The sequence below is a fragment of the Apteryx mantelli genome, chromosome 2, assembly GCF_036417845.1.
Source record: "Apteryx mantelli isolate bAptMan1 chromosome 2, bAptMan1.hap1, whole genome shotgun sequence".
Classification (NCBI taxonomy): Eukaryota; Metazoa; Chordata; class Aves; order Apterygiformes; family Apterygidae; genus Apteryx; species Apteryx mantelli.
In genome coordinates, this window is record NC_089979.1 from 30051831 (window position 1) to 30065419 (window position 13589).

The 13589-nt window shown below is 35.4% G+C and overlaps 1 protein-coding gene across 7 annotated transcripts in view; it reads right to left on the reverse strand.

Moving 5' to 3' along the window:
• The window catches only part of TRAPPC8 (trafficking protein particle complex subunit 8), a 53898-nt gene that overhangs the window by 11339 nt on the left and 28970 nt on the right, over nt 1-13589 (reverse strand). For 6 of the 7 annotated variants that reach the window (XM_067290420.1, XM_067290418.1, XM_067290421.1 and 3 more), the window contains 12 exons: nt 13341-13535; nt 13028-13158; nt 11856-11930; nt 11367-11493; nt 10100-10257; nt 9162-9604; nt 7390-7537; nt 5910-6006; nt 5020-5088; nt 4869-4909; nt 3079-3264; nt 2390-2491 (listed from right to left, as the gene is read on the reverse strand). In XM_067290420.1, coding sequence (XP_067146521.1) covers nt 2390-2491; nt 3079-3264; nt 4869-4909; nt 5020-5088; nt 5910-6006; nt 7390-7537; nt 9162-9604; nt 10100-10257; nt 11367-11493; nt 11856-11930; nt 13028-13158; nt 13341-13535 — 1772 coding nt within the window. The remainder of the gene's footprint in view (nt 1-2389; nt 2492-3078; nt 3265-4868; nt 4910-5019; nt 5089-5909; nt 6007-7389; nt 7538-9161; nt 9605-10099; nt 10258-11366; nt 11494-11855; nt 11931-13027; nt 13159-13340; nt 13536-13589) is intronic. The other variant, XM_067290423.1, reaches the window with a different exon arrangement.

Genomic DNA, 13589 nt, shown 5'->3' on the forward strand with positions numbered 1-13589 from the left:
CAGAAACTGTCTAGAGTTTCCAACCCAGCTGATGACATATAGAGAATAAATAAAGATTTACAAGACAAACTATTTGACTATTCCCTTACAAGTCTGTATCTGGAAGCTAATACTGAAAATGTTAAGTTAGAAGTATGATTTTTTTTTTCCTGTTTCACTGCTTGTGTGACCTTAATGAAAGGGCAAGATAATTCAACAATAGTAGACAAACCTTAATAGTTGAACTACATTTATTTTTTCTACATAGCCTCATTTAATCCCATTTCTGAGGATTCTTTTAATTCTTCACTTCATTTACTCCATATATTTAACTGATGCAAAGTCTCAGATCACTTAATTTGTTACACCTCACTACCATCTCAAAAGAGTTTGTCTCCTCATGGTATAGAATTCCCATAAAAAAAGCAGTATGTAATGTTTAAAAATATATATATTATATATTTATAATATATAATGTAAATAACAAATTATATATATAAAATATATAATAAATTTAAAAATAATAAAAGCATATTATATTTCTCAGTCTTCAGCAGTCCTGAGATTACAGGCTCTTAAAGTCTAAGCCAAACTTGAGTTTTGGCTACTTTGAGGACATAGGACTTTAGCATTTATTAAAACAACTAGTACTACTTTTAAAATATCATATTTCTATAGTTTATTCAAAAGATGCAGTTTTGTTTCCAACTAAGGTGCTTCACAACATTCTGGAAATTCATTAGCTACACTGAGGAAAGTGAATATGATATACGTTGCATCAACTGTATTAATGTGAAATTGAGATTATAGAGGGTGAATGCTAAAGTGGTAATAAACATTTCTCAAAACAATTTGAAGGTACATCTTGGCACTGGTGGCAGGATTAATTTCATTTAGTTTTAGACAACTAAATCAAATGCAGACATCTAGAATTCCAATACAGTCAACAAGAAGCACAAATCCCTAGCATGTCTGAAGTTCAGTGATATGTTCACTTTAGGATGCAGGTGTGATTCCTCCAACTCTCCTCTCACTTCCCATGTGCTAGAACAAGGCCTTGATAAAATCAGGAACAGAAATCCACAACATTTTCTCTCCTCACTTTAGATGTCCACAATATGGACTACTGTTCTGTATACATCTTAAGACAAGAAAGAAAATACTGGAGTGGGTAGTTATTAGGGTAATACAGTATAGTATTGGCCACCATAGTTTGAGCCCACATATGTACAGAGCAAGTTTGTGTGCTTAAGAAAAGTGAAAAAAAGACTCTTCAGAGACAAGAGCTTAGATTTTCTTATTTTTCACTGCCAGTGAACAGCAGCCAGTTTACCTCAAACAATATACCCCTTTTAGTCTAAGGCCTTTCATAGGACAAACTAAACAGAAAGACTTCTTAATGAAGTGAAATATTTAAAGGCTTATGAAGCAAAGCGAAGTGTACAAATTCAGTTCAAAGAAATCCACTCATGTTAAGCATAAAACAGTATTTTACAGCCAATAGTCACATTTGTTTTTATATCGTGTGCTTGCCAAAGTAAGTGTTTAAGTAATACTTATCGCAAACTTGTATGAGAGCTCATCAAAAGCTATATGAGGTTTGCAATATTGGCAAAACACAAATAAGAGGCTGGCACTGAAGCAAGAGGGAACAGGATTGCACTGTTCAGCAAAAGACTGAACAGATGCAAGATTTGGGTTTTATTTTGCCTGTTAGTCTTCTTCACATAAACTGCATCCAGCACACATGGTTTTTATACAAACTTTCGTAACAACTATGAAAACTGTACATGTACCAGGAGTCCAGTTTGTTACAGATGCTATTTTCTTTGTGTAATTGAACAAGCTGTAAAATTTAGAAATGAAGCAGCATGTTATTAGTTGATCTCTTCCAACAGAAGCTTTCAGCATCTTTACTGCTCCAGCAATTCTGCTTTTCTGGTTTTAACTTCTTACGAGAAAAGCACTTACTTATAAATTGTACATAATAGTAAAATTTATATTATTCTGATTTTGTAACACTTCAAAGAAAAACCAAAATACCACTATTTTACTATTACCAATAACCAATGCTAACTTTGGCTTAATACCATTAATGAGCTTTTCTTCATCTGGTTCTAATCTGAAATACTAGAGAACAGTTTATTCCAACAGCTGTGTAGTTATACATTACCTGTATATTGCCTTTCTCCTCTTTAGTCCAAGTCTAGCTATTTCCGTACAGATGACTAATCAAATACCACAAGAGTGCAAAGTAGACAAATTGCATTGTTTAAAAATAACTCAAATCTTATGTTAGATTCTACAAAAGCACCAGAGTTTTTCCACTTATTTATATTTACAAGAAAGAACAAGTCAAGTCCATTTTGGGAAAAAGGCAATTATAAAGAAAGATTTTGTAATAAATTACCTGCTTCTGAGGAAAGGAAAAAGCCTCCTTCCCAACAGTGTTAAGAGCAACATGATGCTGGCCCTCCAAAATAAGCTGCTTATTGTCTTCCACAACATATGCCTACAGAATATAACAAGCAAAAATATTAGCAGACCAAAAACTATCACAAACTTCATAATACAGAATTACCAATTTCCCACTAACTTAAGTGGAAGAGTTTGTACTGTTCAAAACCTAAATGCTGCATGACCTGCATATTTTATGCATATGATTTTAGCTTTGCAAGACAACTTCTGAAGTTGAGACTGCTCACTTCTACTATTTAATATTTTTATCCTGGTAAATGGAACCATACTCTTCAAAGCACACTGAGTCACTCTTACAATTCTATGATAAAAGCAAGCATTAATGAACTTCACATTCTAAGAGTTCAGAAGAGCTCAAAAAGAACTCATTTGTAGGAATGCATACATCTAGAATAATGTAATGTCATTTAAGCATACTTATTACAGTAACAGCTATGAAGACCGTCTTGGCTTTTTGATAGCAAATTTAGTTTGCATGATTTCAGACAAAATTATATCTGCTTAAGTTCTGCATGAGTAAGCTTGAAAGTTCATGATGCCATGTCACATCATGATTTCTACTATTCATATTTCATAACCAAGTTACTACAAAGAGTGCAAAAAGGCCACTACCATACATACCTTCCACAATACAACAATGTTCAAATCCACTTCACTACACCTTTGTATTAGTCTGACTGCCTCATCAAATGATTGTTTCACAGCCCTTTGAGATGTGTGAGTATGAGATTGCACATGCATTCTTTTTAATTCAGAGGATAAGCTTTGGAAAAAAAAGTCTGCACAAGGACTGGCTGAACTTATTATCTGCAAGAGAAAAAGTGCTTTCAGAACAGGATGCAAATTGATACAAGCTACTCTTTAACAGGAGAGCTCATTACTGTAGTATTTCAGTTCCATTCTCAAGCAATCCTTTACAGACCTACAAGATGCGGCAAGCTTTAGCTTTTACACTTTTGTTACATAGGTTAGCTCTATATATAATGAGTCCTGAAAGATAATGTAGGAGAACAGAATCATAAAATACTGGCCTTAAATTATGACTAACAACCTTTCATTAAGGGCTATGACTGTTACCAGAGAGCCTGCCCTGATATACCAAGTATAGCTTGGAGGATAGACTCCAGCTCTCTCTAATAACTCACATGCAAATCATTATTACATTTTTACTTTATTAGGATTTTACTTACTAATAATCCCCTCAGGTTAGTTAACTAGGAGTATTTAACAAAGTTTGGAATGTACATTTTGCTACCTACTAACAGGAGAGATCAGAGTATAGCATATTCCACATAAGCGGCACAACCAGAAACGCTGTGCTGTTTGTCAAGCTTTCATCACTTGTGCTTACATTTTCCAACACCAAATACTTGCTGAGAGAAGTGTTTCCTAATGCCTCCCTTTGGAAAACAGTAAGTATAACAGCTCTGCAACAGCATATTCTGGGAATTGTTCTACCAGGAGAACCCTCCCATCAGGTGAAAGAGCCTGCCTTTGGAGTAACTGTCTAGAAGGGAATTTTCTCTTCCCTCCATTGGAGGGTATTTTCCTAAAAAGAAAGCTGAAGTCCCTGCAGCTCATCCAAATTTAAAATGCACAGATATCTGCCTCAGATTTTTAGTTCTAAACTCAATTTATATACCTATAAAGTAGAATGGCAGTGGCTTTTAAAAGCCAGCTACATGGATGGTAAATGTACACTTAGCATAAAACAATTAAGTACTGACACCTAGCTACACCTAAAGACACTACACTAGTGTAGATCTCTGTCCTGATTTGAATGGCCTTTTTTCCTCAAGTTTTGGAGAAACATTCTCTGTACCAAGATCACTTGCTAAAAGGATTCTTCTTCAGACAATACTTGTGGGCTTAAATAGATTAAAAGGGCATGGTTCTCTGGAATCTCAACCATTTAAGAAGTTACAGAAGTGGACTTCCTGAAACAATTGCAACCTAAATTAGTGGCTTTCAAATTCTGATAGCTATATTCATTGGAGGTTTACAGATTATTTTTAGAATGTGTCAGTAAGAAATAATTAAGAAAAGCAGTTGACGAAGAATCTGACCTCCTCAGATCTCTATTAGGAAACTAGGGGACTGGGAAATACTGAGAACTGCTCTGAAGATTCTGAAAGGAAGGAAAAAAACTAATATCTCAATACACTCCCATGAAAATAGTTCAGCAGTAGAGGCAACTGAAGCTTCCAGATTATCCACTAGACTGTGCTAGCTTGTACTGTATTTATATAAAAAGAGCTGATTTCAAAGAGAGTTAAAGTGAAAAATCCAACTTCCCCAACCATTAAAGCATTGTTTTAGTCTTTAAATTATAATAAGGCTTTCGCTGGGACACTTGCACATGACAGGTATTGATAACAAGATAAAATATGCGGTTGCACCAGTTCACTTACCTGTTCGTTTCCAAAGACAATGTCTGCAAACGTGTAATTTTCTAAGGGATAAAAAGAAAAAGCTTCTTTTCAGCATCATTGAAAAGTCACAACTTCAGCATGCAGTATCTAAATCTTATTTTCTTCAAAAGTTACCACATTCAGAACCTACCTTCTGAGTTTTTGCATCTTACTGCTTTAAAGCATAACTTTGCTCTCTCTCTGCTAGCGAGTTTAGCATCTGAAAGAAAAAGGTTGCAGACTTTTTTCTTCAACACATCAGCCAAATCAGTATCCAAGTCAGCCTTTGCACTTTGCAAGTCAAACACACTCATGAAACTTAAGCATATATAACTAAGCAGAGCAACTGCAAGAGTAAAGATGATATTTCTGCTGATCCCATTCATCTAGTTCTAGAACAGTGAGCTGTAATACATAAAGAAGGTAAGAAGAAGGAATGAAGGAACAGAAGACAGAAAATTCAGCCTTCAATATTAATGCAAGAGGAAGTCAGTATATTTAGGCTCACGTCACTGACCTTTTACTTACTTGAACATATGGATAACATTGTTTTAGTCCATTTGTTAAATACCTTAACAGCACTTCTTCTTCTCCTAAATTTATCTGAGCAAATTAGCCTTTTTGAAAATTAGCAGGTTGTATTAGTTAAAGCAGGACACAGCATTTATCAGATATTCTGCTGGATTAGTTAAATTAACATTGATATAAATAACTGAAGGTAAAGGAATGCTGCCACATTTTTCTTGTGAAGCAAATTATCTGCCAACTCCGACATGGATTTCTCTACATCAACTAAATAATTTACACATAGATCAGTACCACTATTAAAACTAACGAACTCTGAAAACATTTTTCAATATACTTTTCTCCTGAAACAGTAACAAAAGAACTATAGTATGTTTGAAAGGGACAAAATTTTTGCAATTGAATCATTCTTAAAGACAAACTTAGCTCCTCATAAGATTCTTTTAAGTATTCTGTCAGGCAGAAGCTGGATTCCCTATACCTTTGATGATTTAAAAGAAAAAAAACCCCACAAACCTTTGTCTTCAGAGATGTTAACAGATTTTTGAAGCTTCCAGTGCTTGCTGTTACTTGAAACTTGTACTATATGAAATTCTTTAACACCAGTCTCACTCTAAGGAAGAAACAAAGATGATGTCAAACAAGATGAATCACAATTGTAATGTTCTGCATTGCTTAGTAAATGGTTATTGCAAGGTGGCAGTGTTGGAAACTAAGTCTTCTTTCACAATATCTATATCTGTAATATAGTATTTAAGGAGAGACAAGAGATTAAAAACCCATTGTAAAAACAAACAATCCCAGCCCCCAGCAACTTTCAGTTACAGTAAAGGAGGATACAATGAGAAGAGGAAACAAAAATCCCAGGGAAAGAAAAATCAGCAAGCTTTTTTTTTTTTTTTTTTTTAAATTAAAGACTCCCATAATCAAACCTAGGCTTTTGACTCCAGTGCAGAACACTGTCCACAAGGCCACTTAGTCCTCCAAGATGACTTCAGCAACCTTGCTAGATCATTCAGTAGCTGGTTTTCATTTTTTTATTTTTTCAAAAAGCAATTACATACATACATGATGAAAAGCAGCTTTTGGGTTGCTTTTATTTTTTGCAAACAGTGAAGCAGTAGCGAAGATTTAATTTCACAGAATGTTATCAGTTAACTTGATAAGGACTTTATAATACAATCCTCCCTCCTCAAAGGATGCTTGGGCAATATTTGCTTTAACAGCTGAAAAACATCAGGATTTACATACCTTTAACACAAAATGACAAATCAGTTCAACGATTCACCTAGTAGGTTAAATGCTTAGGAATTCTATTAAGTAGAGGATTAAACTACTTTGCTTTGTGGTTTAAAAAAACTGCAGCAGCTTTACCAAAAGAACAGTCAATTTAAAAAAACTGCAGCAGCTTTACCAAAAGAACAGTCAATTTAAAATAGTGTGGCGTGAAAAACAAATATTTTCATCTGCTGTGCTAAGCCAACATACCACAACAAACATATCTGTATTTTGATTATACATGCAGGAACCTGTTCAAGAGTTTGGCTAGTAAATTTACACAAGGATGCTTCCTTCAAGTTTGAGTAAAAATTTTGACTTCAAGGTCATCATTAATTCTACCATACTAGTGTTTTGACTGAAAGAGACGGGGGGGGAAGGCGTTCAGAACCATCACAAAAGTTGTTAGCATCAAGAATGCATATGAATTTGGAATAAGTCATCCTACAGGAGGCGAGGGAAAAGAGACTCAGAGTCACAGTACTGCAATATGTGGAGAGAGTGTTACAGCAAGTTTCTGCAGTGAATTTTGACCAATAACTTACTGCTGGAAAGAAAGCATTAACATTAACTGGAATGATTAAATATGCGAGGTTTACTTAATGTTTCCAGTCAAAGTGGTTTTAAGAAAGCTTTTACTTCAATATTGGCTCTACTGATGACATTTATATGTCTGCTGAACTTAAGAACAATATAGTTATTTTTAATATGAACTTACAGTATTGATATTTTCTACATCCACAAACACCAACATATTATCCCCTTTGCCGCCTTCATCTTCAAGTGCGTTACTTCTGCAGATAGTAGCTCGAATATGCAGAGACCGGCTAGTACAAATAACTGCAGTGTGCCTTAATACTCTATGACTAAGGAGGAGGAGAAGGGGCGGAGGGGGGCAGGGGAGAAAGAAGGAAGAAAAAAAAAAAGATATTCTTCAGAACCAGGACTGCCATCTGGAACCTCTCATCAAGAAGTTTAACTTTTACATTGTCACTGGTATTAAGGACATTAGGCAGCTTATTCCTTTCCACCACCAAAAAGATACTTTTCTTTTTAGCTTCCTACCAAAAAGACAGTATGTTAACAACCATGCTGCATGAGTAGGTATTTGAAAACACATGCTGCTCAAACATGCAGTGTCTGAGGCAGTTCAAAATACTGAGAGAAAGTTCAGATGTTACCATGAAGAAAAATGCATCATCAATATTTCAGATATATGACTGCTGGCCTAGTGAAAGCAAACAGGCATTTATTGGCATAGGAACATAATTAAGTATTTGATGCCAGCACGTATTATGGGAAATACAGCTTTTAAGCAAATAAACTCTAAAAGGCCCACTAGTCATATCTGCTGCATAAATACTTATTAGAAAAGCATCAAGACAGAATACTGTTGCATTGAAAGAATTCCCCTAAACTGAGGATCTTCAAAGTTGGCTTTTAGAACCATCATCATTCTGTCCTTTTCCTATTGGCATCTAGACCAGCTCAACCTTCAGGCCAGCAAGCCTTTTGCAAAAGTCTCTGGAGGAGACATTAGTGGTACCCACTCTACAGATTCACTCCTACTCTGCACTACTTGTTAATGCAGATATCACCAAAGTGTTCTCCAGATGAATGATTCTAGCACATACACCTCCATGATAAAATGGAGTGCGACTTCCCTCTGCCAAAGTTACATAATTATGGGCAAATATGCAAGACTTCTGAGCTTTATTAGCCTGGGACATGGGAGGGACTTGAGAATAAGTAGCATAACAAAAGTCATCTCACTCCCTTCGAAGTAAAGTTCACGAAAAACACTACTTGATAGCTTGTGGAGTCAAACTCAACTGTCCGTCTCAAGAATGGTCCAAAAAGGAGTTATAGAAAAAAGAGCAAGCAGAGAAAGCTTTCCTTCAGCTAGTTAACCAAACTAATGCCTTGAGTTTTAACAAGGCCTTCTAGGGTTTTTTGGTTGTCCTTCCACGCCCCAATAGCATGCAAGTGACAAACGTGGTATTTAACCCTTCCAAAAAGAATAATTTTCATAATATAATCACTAGCCACATTTTAACTAAGGACAGAAATCTTAAGTTGTAGTAGGTAAGTAGGTAAGATTTTGTTTTATAATATATAGAAGCAACAAATTAAGTCGTGATTTTTTCCCCTATTGCTCAAAGAGATGTGCTTCCAGAGAAACTCTGACTAGGAACGCAGGCTGTATTAACAAGATTCCATCAACTTCTGAGTTACCAAAAAAAGTGATTTGGTACTCTGATGGAAGCAATATAGGCTATATAATTTCATATAGAAGGTAGATCATATAGTAGAAAACAGATTACTGCTTTTAGACTGCACAAGCTTAGAATAACAGATAACAGGCCACTGTTTGCCATTACCACAGCAATTCAGAGAAATTCAGTAATACTTATGTTTGTGTTTACAGTGCATGTAATTATATTTAACAGCTCATTAAGTATGACAAAAAATAGCTTAAAAAAAACTTACCACATTTTTGAGTGTTTTTTAATACTTTCATAGTAAAACAAAAAGTTAATTTCATGGACACCTTCTTCATCTGGTCCTCGTAACCACATTGGCAGCTGCACTGAAGCCCCAGGAAGAAGAATAGAGTCGGGAAGTGGGACATGTATTACCTCTGGTTGACCTCCTGTGCCAACCCCAAAGTCTACAGAAGAAGCTGAAGATAACAGTGCTGTACGCACAGAGGTAGGATCTGTCACAACAGTCTTGTAAGCACTACAGTTTTCAGAAGTTGAAGGACTTAGTGGCGTTAGAACAGCAGTATTTCCCCCAAAAGTAAAAAATTCTGGATGCTTGGAAACAACCTTCAGGGCAGTAAGAGGACACTTGCTTACATTCACAAATTCTACATATGCTTTTCTGATTTCTCCACAGAGAAGCCCTGTAGGAAAATTTATAAAGAACACCTGTATTGGAGAGAAGGGGAAGGAGAGGAGAAAAAACCTGAACATTGACAAGTTATGAGTGAGCATGAAAACAACAAAAACAACCAACTTTAGAGTGTTATCATTAACCAGATTTAAACAATCCGTCCATTATGATAATCCTAGTGAGAAAACCAGTGTTTTAACTAAAAAAAACTAAGGACTGTGCTCAAGATGAAGAATGGCAAGCAAATAAAAGGAAAAAAAAAATGATTTGCCCATTCTGCTCCCCCCTTGTAATCTGGTTACAAAAGCTATTGCTAACTGAAATTTTAAAGGGAATAAAACAATTACAGCAGGATATTCGTTTGGAGGCTTCAAGTTTCACTTGAAGAAAATACAAGTCTGGCACTGACAGGTCAGAAATTAACTTAAGATTTAGACATTAACAAAGGTTAGGCTTTTTGGTTAGAACTACATTTATATCTCTAGATTCAAACATTTGCTCAAAATTACCAGTAGAAAATAGCTATGTACCTCCAACAAAGGCATTTCTTCTGTAATAATAGGATCTAAACGTCGATCAGGTCCATATTTAATAGATGTTTTTTCCTCTTTTGTGTTATTAAGTCGAGGCCCTTGGATTTCTAAATCTTGTCGTCCTCGTACAGACAATCCATTGGAGACAAACTTCCCTGAAACACGTTTTAGAAAGTATTCTTTAATAACTTCTAAGTTTTGCTGAGTATTAATCTCAACTCCCCTCCCCGACTGTAAAAATCATTTTGAATTTTCTGTTATTGGGGATACACAATGTTCACTGATTAAGCATAGTCACAGACAACGAACTATTCAGTTCACTGTCATGCAAAGTGTTTTGCTATTGCAAGTTCAGACAGTCAGATGTCTGTTTTGGACTTGCTTTGCCCTTTAATAGTGGGACTACAACTGCGCAGAGTCCTGGCAGTAAAGAGAACAGGGATGCCAAATTTGGGGTGGCAGGGGGCTGCTGAGAGTCAAGATGATCCTGTTCTATTTTTTGATTTAAGGGCCAAGGACAGGGAAGGACAACACTTTCTCCTTCAAAACATGCCACCACTGCTCAAACTGAAAGTTTATACTATGGATAAGTCTTTAGAATAAAAAGCATCTGTATATAGCTAACCAAGCTTCATTATTTCTTTTAAACACTTTCAAATATCTGTTTTAATTCCATTTCCTCCAACAACTAAGTTTTCCCTATAAGAGACAGTTTCAAGTGAACAACTCAACAAAAGAAAGTGACATGCACGTAATAAGCCATTTATATTTTAATATAAAGGAAAGACAGCCAAAATAAAGTGAAGATGCTTAAAAATAAAAGTCCCATCAGCCAAATTTAAATTTAGGAACCTATACCAAAGAACTTCAGAGCAATTCTAGGAGAAAGGTTGGGGACAGGGCAAGCAAAAAGTTGAACTAAGTCAGAAGAAGAAATGGCAAAGGAGTCAGAAGGTGTTACAGGTGCAACATGGCATAGATGGAATACTTAACTTGATTTTTAAAGGTTTCACAACTTCTAAATTTAAAAGGAACTAAGTTCCAAAGTTAACTAGCTACTTCCCCTTCCACTCTAGCTTCCCCTTCTCATGGGATTTCTATAGATGCCAATTCTTTCACAGACTTCCTTTGTTTCCATCTCCTCAACCTGAAGGAAACCCTCACATCACAATCATCAGAAATTAAACAGAACTTAGTTCTAACCCTGCAGAATCACTGTCTCCTCCTTCCATAGGCACACAATTTGAGGAAATAATACACTCACCTGTCTGTAACCCAATAGAAGGATCTATTCCATCTAATGTCACAGCACCTTGAATAGTGCCAAGATTATAAACGACTCCCAGAATATGTAGCTCCCCTGTTTGATGGGGAAAGAGCTTTAGTCTTGCCTGTGGAGATATGTTAAATTTTTGTTGTTGCTGCTACTAAAGAAAAAGTATTATTACATTTAAATGTCCAATTATTAAAGACACCCACAGCTGTATTTATTTTATAGTCACATTTGATACAACTGCATACAGTAACTACAAGTCACTGGGTTTGAAATTTTTATATACACAGAATTTACTAGACCAGTCCAGCTGAAAAGTATTCATTACATTATGAAAGAAGTCCTAAATTGTAACAAAGTTGAACTTTAACAGAGGCAGAACGTATTACTGATGCATGAAGCACTGGAAGTTTAACTTTTGTCAAGTCTGAAATAAGATTGAAGCCCCAAAGGTTAACACTGAAAAAATATACTACTTACCACTTTTGTCTCCTCACTATTAATTAAAAATTCTGCTATTGCTTCAGTCCCTATCATATCATCATCACATGTTCCCTGAAGAGAAAAAAAGAAAAAACACACAGCTTTTCAGATATTTTTAGAAACAAAAACAGCTATAAATATTAGTTCTTGCAGCTTTGGTAAAATGTTTAAGGAAAAATCATATGAATTCCAAACTGCAGACAGTTAGGACCAGAAGTTGTATGTCCATACTCTCAGGCTTTCTGAATTAGAGAAGCAGTTAGAGAGCTCAGTCAACACCTACTTCAGAGAGAAGTTTAAGATGCATCATTATTGATTGGGAATGACTCCAATTTATTTCACTAATACTCACAGAAATATTCATCATATCATTAAGGTAGCATTTTGGGCTGAACAGAAGGGAATATGTATGGCAGCCCCGACATTTATATGAAACGTTATAACTCTGGCAAGTATTTAAAGCATCTTTAGAAATCAAGATGTTCCCCCCCAAAAAAAAAGAATCTTTGACTGGGAAACCAAGTTAAAGGAATTTACTGTAATATTCAGAATTAGAATATATTAAAACTTAAAAAAAAAAAAAAGAAAGTGAGAACAGTCACTAAGAGGGAAGCATTGGCCCTACCAGCTGAAGTAACAAACATAATAATTAGGTCATCTAAGGTATTAAAACATTAATTTTTAATAAAATACATTTTCATTTTTCTCCTAATCAAGATACCAAGATGTTCCCACAGCACACCAGTACTCTTGTTTTTCAGAGCACACACTTCATAAAGTACAATGTAGCTAGGGTAAAAAAATAGGTATATGATAAAACAGTATAAGTCATTTCAGTCAGTCTAGGCTAACGTGATGCAAAATGGCATGTATTATACATACAATAAAATGTATAAATATATACATAAAAAATGCATTAAAAAAGCATTTGGCTTAGCCTCAAGCATCTTTACATTACTTATTACAGTAAATTTCTTAACAGATATTTTGTGCCCTATGGATCTAGGAAAGTTTAAATGATTCATGAAGATATTCAGTAGGTTTTTTTTCCTTTCTTTCAATTTACACTTAAACCAGCAATTTTCTTGCTCTAATATTTTGAGATGTTGAGATATACTCCACAACTGTAGCCGTCTGATTTAGGCTGTAAAAGGTGAAGCTTTCCTCACCAGCTCTTTTGTTTCTCCATCATGCTTTGCACTGAAGTCTTTAGGTTGAAACTTCCACAGCAATGAAAGGTCAGTCAAAAGAAGTGGAACTTTCAGAGGGTTTCGGAAGGATACTTCTACAGTTACTGGTTCTATTAAAAAAGTGCAAAAAAAAAAGTCACAACCGGCTACCTCCACCAAAATCTGAAGCTTCACTTTTAGCTCAAGAAGCCAATTGCACGAAGTGCAAGTTTAATTCTACAATAGTGCAGGAAATACTGTACAAATTGATTTAACCCACTTTATTTCTGAAATAGGCAAGTCTTAACTTTACCTTCTATTACAGCAAGTGGAAATCTGGAGTTATCTGAATAGCTATTTAAACAGAACTGTGTTGGTTGAAAGTTTGAAGGCATTATTCCTTTGTTAATCACAGAGACAACCTGCTCCTCCAGTTCCTTCCACTGTTGGGAGGATTCCGAGTCATATTCCTGATCCAGGCTTACGTGCGTAGCTGCCTGCTTTTCACCTAGTACAAGTTTAAGGCAATGTTATAAGGTAAACAGCAGTGACATGCAACAGT